The sequence below is a fragment of the Brachyhypopomus gauderio genome, unplaced genomic scaffold (genome assembly GCF_052324685.1).
Source record: "Brachyhypopomus gauderio isolate BG-103 unplaced genomic scaffold, BGAUD_0.2 sc71, whole genome shotgun sequence".
Taxonomy (NCBI): Eukaryota; Metazoa; Chordata; class Actinopteri; order Gymnotiformes; family Hypopomidae; genus Brachyhypopomus; species Brachyhypopomus gauderio.
Genome location: NW_027506892.1, coordinates 149061 through 166016, shown reverse-complemented (window position 1 = coordinate 166016; position 16956 = coordinate 149061). Strand labels below are relative to the sequence as shown.

Below are 16956 nucleotides of genomic sequence, written 5' to 3'. Positions count from 1 at the left end.
GTTGGGACGTTTCTGCAGGTGTTTCCAGAACTGTAACTGATGTTTAGGGATCCAGTGCATCTGACTCGGACACTTTTGAAATGCCATGATTTGGGTTTCAGAAAGCTGGCGTGTGCATTCTCAGGAGGATCTATAGAGCTGCTTTGATCTGGGATCTTTTCAGCGTTACACCTGATTGTGTACAAAGCCATTCAGTGACCAGGCTCGTCTCAAACTCGCTCCCAGACCGGTTTCAGCCGCCTCAAGCCAACCCGCAGCATCTCTAATAAGCCACACTCGTTCAGATTGATTTCTCTCTCTCTCTCTCCCCCTCTCTCTCTCCCCCTCTCTCCAGCTCTCATATCCCTCCACATTAACTTCTATCTGATCATGTTTCCTTTGCAGGGATGGCGTGGCTTTCAGGCAGTGATGTAATGGTTGCAGTAGGGCCAGACTGACCCGAGGGTCCCAGCAGGGATTAGAGCATGTGTTGGGCCTCATTACATCATATGTTGGGCCTCATTACAGATCCATGGCAGGTGAACTCCCAATGTCTCTGTGCATTAATGACTGTGTTAAGACCTAAGGTTAGAACCTAGTTGTGTACCTAAGAAACAAAAAATTGAAACCCTGTTACTACCTCTGTCTTCCTTTGAAGAGTGTGTAGAGCGCTTAAATCTTTTTTAAGTAGTTTTGCTTTCTTTTGCAGTTGAAATGTGATTGTTAAAATATATTTTATATATTATTCAGGCTACAGTAATTTCACAATGAAATTCTCATTATTCACCAGCAGAGCATTCATAGGAATCTTTATGAAGGTCACCGGTGGCTTTGTGTGTCCTATGACCAGATCAATCTTCTGCTTTTCCTTGCACGTGAGCCCTTAATGATAGTGCAGCTCATAAACAATTTGTATTATGCAAATACGTAAATAAAATGTTATTCCTGACGAGAATGGAGTCGTAAGCAGTAACAGCAGGCTAACCGCTGGCTGCTTTAGCACGATTCTCCTATTTTTTTTATTATGTAAATGTAAGACTTTCCTTCTAAGAATTTGTTAAACAAAAATAGCCCGTGCTCTGAGCTCGAGTGAAATGAGTCCTAACCAGAAGGACACTGTAAGGAATATAATTGAACCGAACCCTTTGAGCTACAGAGATCCGTTAGTACCAAAGCACCGTGGAATTTTATTTTTTGCAAATTTTGTGCATTCATTACAAAAATGGAAGGACGAGTCAGCGAGTGAGTTAAATCTGTTGCGCTGTGGAACAGGAAGTGGTCCATCTGGCATAATAAAGTCACTTTAATGTCATTCTCTAAAAAGCCGTATAACCTAATATATCTCACCATATTTCCATATGGTGAATCAATTAGACATTTTGAAGGCAAAGCTTGAAAGTGGGTCTTATTTTCTTAATCAGCAGAGACAAGAAGCAAGTTTATATTCTGCATACGGAGTCCAAGGAGTCTAAATCATGCACAGAAACAAAATGCGTTATAACGTTACAAAATATTAACACAAAACCAGAATATAGCTACTGTAATATATTAAATGCGTTAATACTCTATGATTGTGTAGTATGAACGGTTTCGACCACATTGTCATTAGAACATGATGAGACGTCGTTTTTGTTTTACTTTTATCTTTACTGTAAGAATAAAAACAAACGTCGAACTAAATCAAAACGTATCCGAGCGGAAACGTGCTGCCTCGAAAACCCACACGTAAGAAAAGAAAGGGGCCTTTTAACATTTTCTCCCAATGCTGCTATATCTGATTTTATTAAGGAGGATTGATGACTTAACTGGATGGGAAAAGGCGAAACAAAAGCTCAGGATGCAAATGGCAGATCAAGTGTAGTTATCATATCTAACGTTGAGTTAAGTGTAGTTATCATATCTAACGTTGAATTCTTGACAAAAAAGCAACTTGTGGTTCAGGGCGTCTTTGTGCATTGAGGCGTTTCGCACGTTTCGCACGTTTTACTGATTATTGTGGCGCGAGCGTCGGAACTCGGTGGTTGTAGGACCTGGAGGAAGAGGAGGATGAGGAGGGTGAGGACGTGTCCGCGTCAGCGTTACTGCAGAGGGGAGTTCCTTCAGCAGGGAGCCTGTTTACCACCAGCACACACACATCTCTACGTTTCATTAGTACGCATCCAGCACAGGGGTCTACACAGAGAAAGGAGTGTTAACACATTTTCACGTTAGTTCAACATGAATTGCACCTGTTAGTACGATATTTGGGAATTTAAAATGATCTGTCGCGTGCACGTTGTTGTTTTGATGAGCGCTGTTTTGGTGACTTGTTCGTCTGTAATTCCAGGTAGGAAAACATTTGTTCTTTGTTATTGTGTTTGGGGAAAAGTTTTTAAACTTGCTAAAAATGTCAAACTTGTAGAAAGTATTCGGTGTACTGTTTTCGATTTTCATATGATGTGTAATCTGACTTGAATGCATATTATTTTTACATTCTACTATTTTAAAAGTTTTGAATAACACGTTCAGAACTGCAAAACAAAACATAGTCTTGGTCTTTGAATTGTGAAACCTACTTGAAATCTTGGCTTTGTTATTGCACCTAGAATAAAGGTCTTTGTGCAGTAGTGTAATTTGACATCAGCAATGCACGGCACAGCTAATATTTCCAGTAATGAACATTTTGACATTTTGCAGAGTGCATGACTTCTAATGGTGTGGAGTACAGGGGCACGCGACACAAATCTTCCTCGGGGATCGTTTGTCTCAACTGGAACAACGTAAGCAGAGACTATGACGTCACGGGCCACGCAGACTTGCACACGGGTGAGTTCTCTAACTTAACGCGTTAGGTTTTAATGTAACGTGGGTTTAAACCGACTCATTGGCTCCATGAATAAAACCATTATTATTATAAATAAATCAAATATGATATATGTTTTGTATATTTGCTCTCACAATATAGAAAAACACCAACAATGATCTTGCCTATGAAAAGCAAGTGAACTGTAGCTTCATAACCGCCTGCCTAGCTAGGTGTTATTTTTACTAAGGGACCACGCTTCTGTTAAATCAGCACTGTGTTGAAGTGTTGTACCCTTTCTTTCTCAACAGGGGTTGGGGACCACATCTTCTGTCGTAACCCCGATGACTCAGAGAGACCTTGGTGCTATGTTTCCTCAGCAGATGGACTAACCCTGAGAGAGGCGTGCACCATTGACCCATGCCAAGGTATCCATCTTGGTTTTGCTCATCTCTACAGTACACAGCTCCTTTGCAAATATAAACCCATTATTGCTACATAACATATTGCCTGTTAATGTTTTGCTTAAAGATGTTATTGATAATGTAATTTTTTTTAGATTGCATCAGTGTGTTTATTTACATATAAATGAAAACAATCTTGTTTGGAGCAATTACACTGCACATAGACCTCTCTGACTGATTCTACCTTCATTCTCTAAATGTTGTGTACACTGCACATACACAAGATTTTCTTTAAGAGTCCTCACTAGGTTCTTGGAGTTATTTGAGGTGCCTGGAGTTATTCATTTCCATTTTGCAGCACATGTGCAGTGTTGCCTTCTGCCCCTCCTGGTTCTGTTCCTGTCTGCCACTACTGCACTGCCAAGCCCTATTCAGCAGAAATGTGTACAAAGACATCTATTACAAACAGGGAAAGTGTTTGCCTCAGAGGTTTGAGGTACTACTGAGGTATGAGCGAGTGGAATATACATGCTCTCCAGTGAGCTTTGAAGACCTTCAGCCTGTGTGGGGCATATGCTCTTAAGATACACACAATTTTGTGTGTGTGTGTGTGTGTGTGTATGATCTAGGGCTCTCAGTCACATATGTCGCAGCCGATTAGAGTGAGTGTCTGAGAGTTTAGTCAGCAAAATCAAGATGGCAGATCAAATGTAAATTTGAACTTCTGAAGCTGTTTTTTTAGATCAGCAGATCAGCTACAATGGTGCCAGAGGTCTTGGCCTTCAGTTTAGAGAGTTTAGAGAGACCGTTGAGGCTCAGTGTAGAGAGACAAAGGCCCATGTGCGTGAAGGGAAACTTGTCTGGTAGCTCTGCAAGAGTTGCCGATATTGGATTCTGATTGGGCGAAAGTGCCATGCTCTCCACAGAGACAGCTGCTGATTGGTCGGTTTCTCTAGTGATCTCATGCCATTTAACTTGGTAGGTTTGGTAGATAACTAGAAAAGGGTGCGAGGAGGAGGGAAGAGTTTAGGTGATGACAGCAGGATCTCAGCTCTGGTTTCTTGTCTCTCCCACGTGACCAGAAAACACACAGTGCATGGTTTCATCTGTGAAGGAGAATGTCTGGTCTGGTTGCTATAGCAGTTGACCCCCAAGGTAAATAAATGAGATGAATCTTGATGTTTGCTCAGCCTGTAATGGTGGCTTATCATGGCTGACATGTGGACACTGACTATTCAATGAGAAATGAGGAATATACAAAAAAGTTCCATTTGACTCTGACACTTTGTTTCTAACACTAAATGAGAGAATTCCCAAGAGAATAATGACAACAAACACACAATTGTTGGCAACTGTTGACAACGGCATCAAAATTGATACTTTTTCATGACTCTTATCAAGACCTGAATTGGTGGATCTATGATAATGACCTGAATCTCTAAGTTATTATAGTATTAATAGTATAGTATTAATAGTACAACTGTATAATTGTATAATAGTTGTATTATACAACTGTATAATTGTATAATAGTTGTATTATACAACTATTAATAGTTGTAAAAAGGCCTTTCGTGTTGATACAGACGTTTCTGAAAACCGAAAGCAATAAAGGTGTGAAAAAACATCTGAATCTATGAATATATATCTGATTATGTAATCAGGCAAGTGATCTTTCACCCCACAGATCAGGTTTTCCCAGAAGCAGCAACTTCAGCCGAGCCTGACACTTCACCCAGGTCCTCCTCTGAGAAGGTGGAGGCCTTTCAACCCCCATCCACACAGGCAGAGGGCGCTGTGGTACAGCCAGTGGAGGGTGTCAACCAGCGGGTCAGGTTCGCACCCAAGAAGAACAAAGACCTTGGGACTATGGGTAGGTGTTGTGACTGGGACTACTATGACCTTTTACCAAAATTCTACCCTCTCAACCTTCTCCCTTATGCCTGAGGCCCTGAGCCGTCGTTTCCATCGGTCCCTGACAGATGTAGAGGTTGGGTGTGTTTAATTCTCAAACAAGCTGGTTCAGGGGGTTTTAAAGCTTTTTCCAAAAGCTTGACATCAGAGATTTACTCTGAGCTCACCACCCTGACCTCTGTGTTGTGATCTTTCAGGAAATGTACTGGCCATTCTCATGATAGCCATCATCATCTTACTGGGAGTGGGAATCACGGTTGGCTACTTCTATAAAAGGTGAGCACAGCCGTCATAGCTGCTATACGCACACGTGAACACGCACACGCGAACACGCATATCACAATCCATCGCTAAAGTCACCAGTAAAGTAAAAAAATGGGGACACGGACAAACAACCATTTTTTAGATACAGCAACTGAAGATGAGGGGGAGCATGATGAAGATGAGGGGGAGCATGATGAAGATGAGGGGGAGCATGATGAAGATGAGGGGGAGCATGATGAAGATGAGGGGGAGCATGATGAAGATGAGGGGGAGCATGATGAAGATGAGGGGGAGCATGATGAAGATGAGGGGGAGCATGATGAAGATGAGGGGGAGCATGATGAAGCAGTCATGGTGTAATAAAATGAATCACGTGGCACTGGTTTATTGTACCTGGTTTGCTGATCTGTTTTGGAGGTGTGTGGATAGCTACGGTGTGAAATGCCACGTGTGGGAGTTTGGAACTTCAGGGGTAGCCATGGAACAGGGTTGAACGTGTGTGTGTGTGTGTGTGTGTGTGTGTGTGTGTGTGTGTGTGTGTATTTCAGTACAAGTGCAGTAAGGTCAGAACAGGCACACACACACATGCAAACACACACCCACCAGCCACTCTATTAGGTACACCTATCCAACTGCTCATTAACACAAATGTCGAATCAGCCAATCACATGGCAGCTACTCGCTGCATTTAGGCATGTAGACATGACCAAGACAATCTGCTGCAGTTCAAACCGAGCATCAGAAAGGGGAAGAAAGGTGATTTAAGTGACTTTGAACGTGGCATGGTTGTTGGTGCCAGACAGGCTGGTCTGAGTATGCCAGAAACCGCTGATCTACTGGGATTTTCACGCACAACCATCTTTAAGGTTTTTAGAGAATGGTCAGAAAAAGAGAAAATATCCAGTGAGCAGAAGTTCTGTGGGTGCAATTACCTTGTTGATGTCAGAGGTCAGAGGAGAATGGCCAAACTGGTTTGAGCTGATAGAATGGCAACAGTAACTCAAATAACCAGTTGTTACAACTGAGGCATGCAGAAGAGCATCTCTGAACGCACAACACGTGTGCTTTGGGTCATTGTCATGTTGTCCACGTTCTGGACCCATGCGATTGTAAAGCTGCTTTGTGACAACGTGTGTTGTGAAAAGCGCTATATAAATAAATTTGACTTTGACTTTGAAAGACCCATCTTCAGTGCACCTAACGAGGCCCATCTTGAAGAAGAACCAGATGTTGGTCATTTCGCTGTGATGCGAATGCTCCAGGAAGACAAGTGGGGAGCAAAGATTGAGACGTAGCTGCCAATGAGACGTAGCTGCCAATGCTGGAATGAGTGCGTTATGTAACTCGTGTCTCCAGTACACCTGAATACCAGAACCTCAGAAATTGGCTACAGTTATATGCATTTACACGATTATTCTGCTAGTGGTTCTCAGATCCTGTGCATATATTTTCATGTATTTTTCTTTTGAAACCTGCTCCTTGCTCAATGTATGCAGGGCATCGAGATTAATGAAATAGTAAAATAGTTTATTGTTGCTTGTTGATAGTTAATAATGCAGTGTTTGATGATTACAGAGTGAGTCACAAACTGTGTGAGTGCACTTCTGCCTGACTAACCCTAACTCTAGGTTCTGACTGTAGTGGAGACCGAAGGGCTAAGGTGCTGACCCAAACTCATGTCGTCCTCTGCAGGGGTCGTGACCTGAAGAAGCAGCATGATCAGCGTGTGTTCGAGCGCGAGATGCACCGCATCACCCTTCCGCTGTCTGCATTCGCCAACCCAACCTGCGAGTTGGTGGATGAGAACACCATCGTGGTGGCGGCCAAGTCCAGCGAGCAGACGCCCAGGCAGGACACAGTAGAGGGTGGCGGTGAACCACTGATGGACTCCGCCGGAACACCTGGGGCCTGAGAGGCCATCGGCGGCACAAACTGGGCGGCTACGGACTGCGCTGTATCTCAGATCTGGATGGACCAACACACCACCCATGTCCTCTTGCTCTCTAAGCCCTTTCCGTAAATCTCTACAGAACAAGGGGGGGGGGGGGGGGGGATGCTCCACCGATAAATACTGCTCTTGTCACCACAGCGGTAAGCCTGGAGAACATATGATGGACACATTAAAGAAGGCTGCACAGTAGCAGAATGTCATAACACCAAACTGAAGGAGGCACAATTCCTGCTCTTTCCCAGGGGCCCCTAGGGTCTAGGGGGAGGGGTCAGCGAGTGATCATACCCAGTGGGGCATCACTTAACTTGGTCTCCTTGGAAAAAACCCTTCTAATGGGTCCCACAGACAGTGGTGTTCCCGGAGCAATGGTTTTATTTGTTCCCGGGAACAGGAAGAATGGAATTGTCCACAAAGGTTTTGCTTTTGCATATAACTCTTGAATGTGTTGTGGCTGTTGACGGGCTCTTGTGTCGAGTGGGCATAAGGGACGTCTTAGAGAAGGCCAGGCAGGCTGTGGGCTACGCTGGGGTTGAGGTGTGAGAAACATGTGTGCAGCTCCACACACTACTGTGAGCAGCCACTCAGGACCCTGTTCACTTAAACAAGTTACTCGCACTTGTGCCTGAGAGTCGAATGGACCACAGACACCACAGAGAGTGTGTGAAGGACCACAGACCACACAGAGTGTGTGTAAAGGACTACAGACACTAGTTAGAGGGAGAAATTTAACAGTCTTGGACAGAGCATTCAGTGGTTATGTTTAGAAAAGTTGATGGTTTGGTATTCATAGAAATCTGAAAAGTTATCATTCATTTTAGCAAATTCACTTTATATGTCTCTGACCAAAAGAAGAAAGAAAAAAAACAACTGGCTTTTTCCTTTAATAAAATTGTCTGAGCTTTGGTGGGATGCTGGAACTATTGGAGAGATGAGGTGGTTATTGGGATTTATTTTTGCTTTTATTTGCAGTGTTGATGTAATAGCTGTAAAAACACACACAAAAAAAAACAAACTGAGTTAATAAAAGAAAAACAACTGTAATGTAGATAAGGTGAGGGGGGTTCTGCGTTGTCCTTTTTTGTTCTCAGTTCCAGGTTAATCCCGGATTTTACCCCTAACCTTCCAGTTCAGCCCGTCCGTACCGGGTCTGTCATCATACCAGAGGGTAACAGGACGAAGAAGACGTGAGAGAACGCAGAAGGCCCATATGTACCGTGATGAATAATTATCTCTAAATCATGCAGAGTAACAAATGATTTAATTTTGGCAATGCTTCTTAATTGGAAAAAAGGCTATTTCTGACAACTGTACTAATTTGTTTATCAAATTTCAAATCTGCATCAAAAATTACCCCCAGATTCCTTACGTGACATCAAACATAGGAGTTCAGAAAGCCTAAATTACTGTTACTGGTTTGTGCTAATTTGGTTGAACCATACAAAACAACCTCTGTTTTCCTGTCATTAAGTTGGAGAAAATTATTATTCATCCATGTTTTAATATCCAGGATACAATCATGTAACCTTTTTATGGAGCTCTGGGCCCGTATTTATCAAACTTCTTAGTGTGGAATTTTGGACTTAAGTGCTGAAAAATTCTTAGATTTGCTCCTACTCACAGAGTTAAGTGTAAGTGCCAGTTATCAAAACTCTCAAGTATAAGAATCACTCTTACTCTCCCGAAAAGACTGCTCCAGAGGACTCTTAAGTTGTTAAGAGTTGCCACCAGGGGGCTGAGATAGCACTGAGAAGAGAGAGACACGTGCGAACCTTCCAAGAGAGGAAGAATGTCTTTGAAATGTATGATGACATTCAATTGATCAAACGATATAGACTGGACAGAGCAGGAATCATCTTTGTCACTGACTTGGTGAGAGATGTCATCTCATCTTCAACTACACGCAGCAACGCCATCCCAGCTGAATTAAAAGAAGCGCTGATGCTTCGTTTTCTTGCTACAGGAAAAATGCAGCAGTGTAGTGCTGATGATTTGGGACAATCACCAAATCATTTGGGCCCTGATCATTACGATACCCTCGATAATTGATCACATTCGACCACTGTCCTTAGCTACGTCACGGAGTGTTACGCTGTATGTTTTCACTTCAAAAGAGACACTGCAGCCAAATCTGGTACACACACGAATACGCTTTTGAGATTCTGGGATTCCACTGTTAGAAAAGAGCAATTCTTAGCGGATTCAGTCCTACTCACTTGAAGCAAATCGACGTTAGTACCTAATGAGCAGGAGATGGTGCTGCAGCATAAACTACCACTTTGTGCTGAACACGGATTTCTCCTCTTTCAGGTGTTGTTGTTTGATCCCTTCCGCTCTCCGTACAGGAATTTCAGACGTGTGACGTCATCAGCTCAAATAGCGAGAAGTTGGTGTCGGTGGAGCTCGAATTCCTCACCGTAAAAGTGTCTGCATTTATTGTATTGTGTTTGACTCCAAGAGAGCATCATATATGTGCTTTCTTGCATATTCTACATATCTGGACAAGGATGTGAACTTATATTTAACATAGCCAGCAAGTAGATGGACGAACAAGAAGGTAAAACGAAGAAACAAAGCTATCGAAAAGTGACACGCGTATAAGTAACAATTTAATGTATCTAAATTAACTAGCTATGTTTATAAATGGCGATAACTGTTTTACCTGAAGTAGATAGCCAGATATCCATATATTTAAGTTAATCCATGTACTATTGATATTTAAGTCGTAGCCTCCCATTTCGTTTGGTCTCAAAACCCGAATCGTGCGTCAGTTTTTGATATTGTAGAAATTAATCTAGTAATGGGATTACGAGAATCTGCTAGTTCGGCCACTTTCCCACAGTGTACCTGCATATCTGATCTAGTTCCATAAGTCAGGTGTGACACCAGAATCCGGTGTGTGTTTGCGGAACAGCTTCACTTTCGCCATACAAAGTTCAGTGATCCGTAACCAGCGGTTCTTATCTACTTTTTGAAGAATCACATTTTATAATAATTATTCCGCCGAGAGAGAGAGAGAAATAAACTTACAAGCCTGCACTAACTACACTGTCTTCTTTGACTTTTTAAAACACTGGGCGTTGTAGGAAATGCTGTTAGAAAAACATTCAACTGAATAAAAAAAATTGTTTTTATTTTGAACACGAATCTTTCCTTTTCATTTCCTGCTAAAAATAACCCAATAGTAAACTAACACAAACCAGATTTCTGGACTGCAGGAATTGTTGACATTAAAGCGGGTCCTGTGAATGAAAACGTGCGCATGGTTTATTACATGACACAGTTTATTACACACTGCAGCGTCTGTGTTTGGAGTAGATCAGCTGTGATGAACTGACATGTACGTGCACCGCAGATCCGGCGGACCGTGTGTGTACAGCCTGTGGAGGCCGCATTCAAGACGCATTTCACCTGAAGGTCCTTAAAGACGTTTGGCACAACGCTTGTTTTCGGTAAGTGTAGATCTTATAGTAGAGCTGTTCGGTTTCGTCTATGTGGAACTGGACGGAACAAATGTATTATGGAACAAAATGTACGTTTGAGGGGTATATTTTCCTTTATCTTTATTTACTTGTTTACTAATGTGTTTATCTATTCCAGTTCCTTTATTCATTTTTACTCTTGAGATACAATGGTTAGAGTTGGGAGTTGTAGGTTCGAGCTCGTGATCGCTAAAGTAAATCTCTACACATTAAGACACTGACCATGTGTACAATGTAAGTTTGATAGTGTGGCAGATGGAAACAATTTATATTTCCAAGGAGGTTATTATCCTTGCACTTAACCATTAAGTAAATAGTGATTGACGGTTAAATGGACATTTAGGCGGTACCATGGAGGTGTCCGTGCTAGCTGCCATAGATATCTCACTGACTGGACTAGGATAGAAGTTTGCTTTATGTTCTTGTCACGGCTGTGCCAGCAGATAAGTCGAGCTCAGGTTGTGTTGCTGCATATTTATGGCTTGTGGCAATTACAGTCCTGCAAGTTCCAAGGATCAGCAGCCTTTTACAAGCCTTGTAGTAGCAATGATGTGTGTGAGTGTGTGTTGTTTCCTCAATTATTCCACAAGTGTGTGTGTAGAATCCCAAAGGAACATTGCAGAGATATTGTTTATATAAAATGCTGATTTCATACAATTGCCTATTCCACTCAAATGGAATAGGCATTGATTGTCTTTTTCACATCTGTCGAGCTGTGTCCCCATCCTCTGTGTCCCCGTCCTGTCTTTATCCCTCCCAGTGTGCAGGTGTCTGTTCATTTCTCCTTATCTCCGTTTCTGTGTGTGTTTTCAGGCTTAATTATTTATAAGGAAAGTGTTTTTGAGCATAATGGTGTCAAAAGTCTTTGACTAAATGTATTGCGAAGATTACAGAGTAGCCAAATAAAACCTGCTAGTTTTAACTAGTTAAAAATCTGCTCTGCTCTGGTTGTAGAGGCCAGACACCACAGTATAGAGTAGGGCTGAACGATTTTGGAAAATAATCTAATTGCAATTTTTTATCTATAAATTGCGATTGCGATTTAAAATCACGATTTTCCCACTGTTTTCAGGAAACTCTTTTTTGGCATTTTTTTAAACAGCTCAGATACAGGGTTGCCAACTTTTCAAGATCGCTTGGAGTGAGACTTGAACCTGGAGTGGGTGGTGAACGTAATTTGTTGTTATCGGGGCGGTGTAAAATGGACAAAATTTAAGTATTATTATTATATCGCGATCGATCGACCGCCTGTGGTTGGCGCCAGAGCGAACTAGTAACTTTTTAGTCTAAGACGCTCAATGCGTGAGAGTTGGCAACCCTGCAGGTATAGCAACTTGGCTAAAATATGTGCGTGAGGGCATTTGGTAGCGCATATCCAGTGTGTTTAACAAAGCCATGAACCCGGGCTTGTTCACTATATTAACGGACATCATGTCTTTCACTATGAACTCCGTTACTGCCCGAGTTATTTCAGCATGCCGCTTCCAATTACATCCATAAGGAGTTACACTTTCAAACGGTTCGGTCAGTGAACCCAGTCTGCTGGACCGCGGTCAAGCTATCCGCGCTTTCGCGATTCATCCGTGCTTTAAATCTTATTGCGCCTATATGCGTGATTTTACGGTATTTTGCTGCTCACCGCATACTAAAGCTGTATAAGCGCAGAGAAACACTTTGGCGTATTTGAAGACGCAGCACTGGTCGTTGGCATTTTAACCTTACAAATATCATACTTTGTAGTGTTTTTTTTTTATGCTGAAAAAGGTTTGTAGTGTTTCCTCGCGTCGTAGCAACAGTAGCAAGACACGTTTTACAAGGTACCTGACGTTGAGCAGCATCTTTTAAAAAGCCAAAGTAATTTCACACAACTGATGTGCTGCCCATCTTTGGTATTACACTTTCAGTTGTGTCAGCTTCTGTCGAGCCTGAAGCCATTGTGCAACAAGTTAAAGTGTGCTGTGTTAACTTCACTTCTCTGCCTCCTGCTCGAGTTTGCTCCGTTCGTCCTCGGCTCGGCTCGCTCCCAAGTCACATGACCAGTTTAAATCGCAGCCTGTGCGATTAGAGAATCGCGTTTTAAAATATCGCGAGATTATCGCAAATGCAATTAATCGTTCAGCCCTAGAGTCAGTTTTGATTTGTTGTCAGAACCACATTGCAACTGTTACAATGCACAGCTACTACTATGAGCTGAGAAGACCCAGATGCCCTTTGTGTTTGCAGTAGTTTAGATGGGACTGTGCTGTGTGTGTCTAGGCCGTGTGTGACCTGTGTGTGTGTCTATGCCGTGTGTGACCTGTGTGCGTGTCTAGGCTCTGCTTGGAAAGCACAGTTCCTGAAACAGAATGATGGGAGTTTTTCCATCTCCTTCTTAATTCAGTTTAGTTGCTCCTTGTGGTTGCTTAAGTGAGTCGGAATCCCCAGATGTATCAGTCAGATGAACCAAAATGTTTATGTTCAGTTAGAAATCTACCAGCCAGAACATAACTTATTAAACTATAAAATTAAAATGTACTCCCCCTTTTCTAACATTTTAAATGCTTATGAACACCACCAGCTGTGCTATTGTAAAGCAGGTGTGTGGCGTCTTAACAGACTGGTGAGAGCACAGACTGCCTTGTAATCTGGCTGTGTGACAGGAGGGTCAGAGTGGTAGCAACCTGGATGATCAGAGAATGACCTACTGCATCAGTCCTGTGTGGGTTCGATGGGAGCGGAGTCTGTATATTTGTATAAGCACTGGTAGCTGATTTATGGCTCTGATTTATTGATCTGGAGGCTGAAGTCTCTAGTCTCTGTGGATGAATGGATTATTTGGTCCAGATTAAGGACTGATTTTTTAAATTCCCTTCAGCACCATGTACATGCTGTATTGCATTGTTAGGGTCATTGACTGAAGGGTCAGAGGCAATAGGCTGTGTGTTACGCCCTCCCCTTACTGATGGGCCGTTTGCGTTCCTGTAACCCATTCCACTGTAGGACAGGTAGCAACTCCTCCTCTCCAAGGCACTGAAGAGTCTGCCATTACATTCCTAGACGGCGATTCAGCAGCCCTCCAGACATACGGGGCCAAGCTCCTGGACAATTACTGCCAAAAAGCTGACTGGCCTGGTTAATGCCCCTCTGTGACTGCAAAAAAAGAACGAAAACCTTGGCCCCTCTTGGCCTCGAGGAACGAAACCCGTGTCTTGCTAATTGCGTCTTGCTAATTGCGTCTGCCTTTCCCGCCATTGCATTGGTGTATTATGGATCTCTTTTTGCGCTTGCGCTCTTGCACAGTCTGCAGCCATCAGCAGGTAAACCCATCTGCAAGGGCTGCGTTGTCCTTAACTTCCCTCTCGCTGATTAAAGAGCGTGAACATTTGGGAGAGTTGACTCATTCCCAAAGTCTGTATGACGCCGGAGATCAAATTGACCTCAAATGGCTTTGCAAGCTCCAATCTCAGGGCTTCACAAAGTGCTAACACCACTCGGGGCAGTCAGGGGCCACACAGAGTGCAGCCTAGCCTTGGCTATGCTGATATTTCTGAAGACTGGAATTGGCAGATAAATCCTTCAAACAAACCACAAAAGTCATATGACCCAACAAGTCAATCTCTATATTTAGATATTAGAGGTGTGCCAAAAAATCGATTCATATATCAAAAATCGATTCTCATTTACTACGATTCAGAATCGATTTTAAATGTCCCAAAATCGATTCTAAGTCGTGGTGAAGTCTCGCGTTACATAATTACAAAATTACGCGAGACTTTACGCAGCATGTTCTGGGACACACTCATGCGCGGAAAAGTTTCAAAACACATGGAGGAAAGAGATATTCAAACTGTCTGGTCTTCATTTAAGGCAAAAATATGGGTTCATTTTGGTTTTTACCGAATGCCGGGGAAGACCGAACTGGACAAAATAGCTCGTGTGCAAGGCTTGTGTAACGCGGTGAGCACGGGAGCGTTAATATAGAGAAGGGTGAGAAATAATATAGAGAAGGATGGACCCAAGTGCCGGCTCGCAAGATCAAGACGTTTGACACTCGTCAAATGTATTAGCGAGAGGGAAACGCGCACAGCGACCCAGAACGAACAAACAAAACAACACGGAAGACTCAACGCGCAAGAGAATAGAAAGCAAAACCGTGAGGGCACGGAGTAAATAGAAACAAAGAACCAATGCGGAAAATACAACGCGTGAAAAATAATACTCAACCGTAGTGAGACGGGAGGAAGAAACAAAACAACAACAGTAACTAAAAAACAGCGCGGATAAATGCAACGCGAAAACGAAACCAAGGACACCAGCAGAAGTAACTGACAAAAAATGCTGCAGCAAAATAAAACCATTCCCAAAAATAAAGGCAAAACGGATAGAAAGACATACAGGATTGGGAAAACTTGAGATGGGTCAGAATGCGACGCATGAGATACTCGAATAAGTAAAGAGAAAGCATAACAGAGAGAGGTGGCGAGACACCATTAAACGATAAGCAATCACAGAGAAAGCAGACTGGCTGAGAACATACGGTTACATCGGTTTAGTCTGGGACTGACTCTGGTGCCCCTAGCGACGGCTGGGGGAACTGCATCCGAGCCAGCCCTGACAGCTCGCAAAATGAACCTCAAGAATTTTGGTAACAACAAAAACCATTTTATTTTACCAAAGCACTTAATTTTTGTTAAATGTGAAAGACACTTAATTTTCTGTATTTGTCGTTCTGTCTTGCAAAGCAGACTGTAGTAGATCATGCAGATTTTATAGACTGAAGCAGACATTTTTATAAATCAAATCGTTTTTTGAATCGAAAATCGTTTTGAATCGAAAATCGATTTTTGAATTGAATTGTGGCCCCCAAAATCGGAATCGAATCGAATCGTGACATAGTAAACAATTCCCACCCCTATTAGATATATCTCATTGACGTATTGCGACATGCAGTCATATAGTAACGGTGATGCCTCCAGCTGTATGGAGCTGCACTTATGACATAAACGGCGTGATATTTCTGTGCTTTCTATTAAGAAGAGCTGCTGTGAACTTGTTTCACTGATGTGTTTATCACGAGTCGTCACCCTGCCATGTTCAAAGCTCTTCTTGTTAATCGCCGTGCCTCATCTAGAGTTGAGGTGTTGGGGTTGGAGTATTGGGGTGTTGGGGTTGGAGTATTGGGGTGTTGCTCATCCTCCCCCCTTTCCGGTCGTTTGGTGGCTGAGTGTCTGTGTCTCCCCCTCCCTCTCCCCCCCCCCCCCCCCCCCCTCTCTCTCTCTCTCTCTCTCTCTCTCTCTCTCTCTCTCTAACTTCCTCCCTTTTGGTCCTGCTTTCCTCAGAAGAGGTGGTGGTGCCTGGCGAATGCGGAGACGTGTGTGTGGTGGTTTGTGTTTGTCATGAGTCCACACTGCCGCATGCCGTGGAATGTTCTCTTGTTTTCGGTGCTGTGGAATGAAGGAAGCGGAGTCGTTTGTTCTGTATTGTTTGCCTTGCAGTATGTCAGCACCCAGACGCCTTTGTGCTGTTCACCTGCACCATTCTGGTGTGTTTTCTCTCTCTCCCTTTTGCTCTCTCGTTGGCGATTGGCTGCCTTTGTGGACAGCAGTTGGGGGGGATTGCAGCGTTTTTCTTGAGTTTTGAGCAGTTATTGCATGTCTCAGTTTTGGGTGTTTGAGAGCAGACGGGTGTAGAGAATGGCAGTGAGTCAAAACCTCTGAGACCATTCTGGTTTTATGGTGAAATTTCATCCTGGTGCACGTGGGTTTGTATGCGAGCGTGTTTGTACACTTGGAGGTACTCCACGCTAGACAGATATGGGGCTCACGGATGTGACCGTGTGTGTGTGTGAGAGAGTGAGAGACCGAGAGAGACAGACGGAGAGTGAGACCAATGATTCACCAGCCCTCAGATTGACTTGGGTTACCAGATGTTACCACTACATCACTCCACACACAAGTTGCTCAGTGCACAAGCGTATTGGACCCATTATTGGGTAAGAGCATGAATATCTTAAGTCTTGTATCTAGTGATGTGGTTCTCACAGCAGGATGTGGAGATCAGTTGTTTTCTGCACCTACCCATTGAAACACATTTTAATCCTTTGTTCCAAGAATATTTAATACATTTCAGTCAAGACTTGTGACTGGGCTTGTTTCCTCGTCACTGGCTTCCAGAGGCTTCCATGTGGAGGTGTTTTGACTCGTATGG

General features: G+C 43.1%; 2 protein-coding genes across 6 annotated transcripts in view; both read left to right on the top strand.

Annotated features, from left to right (window-relative positions):
• The first annotated feature begins 64 nt into the window (after positions 1-64).
• On the top strand, positions 65-8346 carry pik3ip1 (phosphoinositide-3-kinase interacting protein 1). 2 transcript variants are annotated; one of them, XM_076989953.1, is made up of 6 exons: positions 65-518; positions 2656-2784; positions 3073-3189; positions 4850-5035; positions 5274-5352; positions 7033-8346. In XM_076989953.1, exons 1-6 carry the CDS (start codon positions 512-514, stop codon positions 7250-7252), a joined length of 738 nt encoding a protein of 245 aa, XP_076846068.1. In that variant the 5' UTR covers positions 65-511; the 3' UTR covers positions 7253-8346. The 2 variants fall into 2 exon arrangements, with proteins under 2 accessions (XP_076846068.1, XP_076846067.1); XM_076989952.1 differs by lacking the exon at positions 65-518 and adding an exon at positions 1612-2305.
• A 1286-nt stretch (positions 8347-9632) lies between these two features.
• The window catches only part of limk2 (LIM domain kinase 2), a 48635-nt gene continuing 41311 nt past the window's right edge, over positions 9633-16956 (top strand). For 3 of the 4 annotated variants that reach the window (XR_013125098.1, XR_013125099.1, XM_076989905.1), the window contains exon 1: positions 16548-16741. Coding sequence is in view for 2 of the 4 variants with exons in the window: in XM_076989905.1 (XP_076846020.1) it covers positions 16563-16741 (179 nt within the window). In the remaining 2 variants the exon portion in view is untranslated. Of the gene's footprint in view, positions 9846-10643; positions 10741-16547; positions 16742-16956 lie in introns of those variants that run through there. The other variant, XM_076989907.1, reaches the window with a different exon arrangement.

What these genes read in the sequence shown, in the direction of transcription:
- pik3ip1 (XM_076989952.1), top strand. Translation starts at nt 2,236, where the DNA reads ATGATCTGTCGCGTGCACGTTGTTGTTTTGATGAGCGCTGTTTTGGTG. An exon ending in CACCATTGACCCATGCCAAG is followed by an intron (nt 3,190 to 4,849) that starts GTATCCATCTTG and finishes TTCACCCCACAG; the next exon opens with ATCAGGTTTTCCCAGAAGCA. An exon ending in CAAAGACCTTGGGACTATGG is followed by an intron (nt 5,036 to 5,273) that starts GTAGGTGTTGTG and finishes GTGATCTTTCAG; the next exon opens with GAAATGTACTGGCCATTCTC.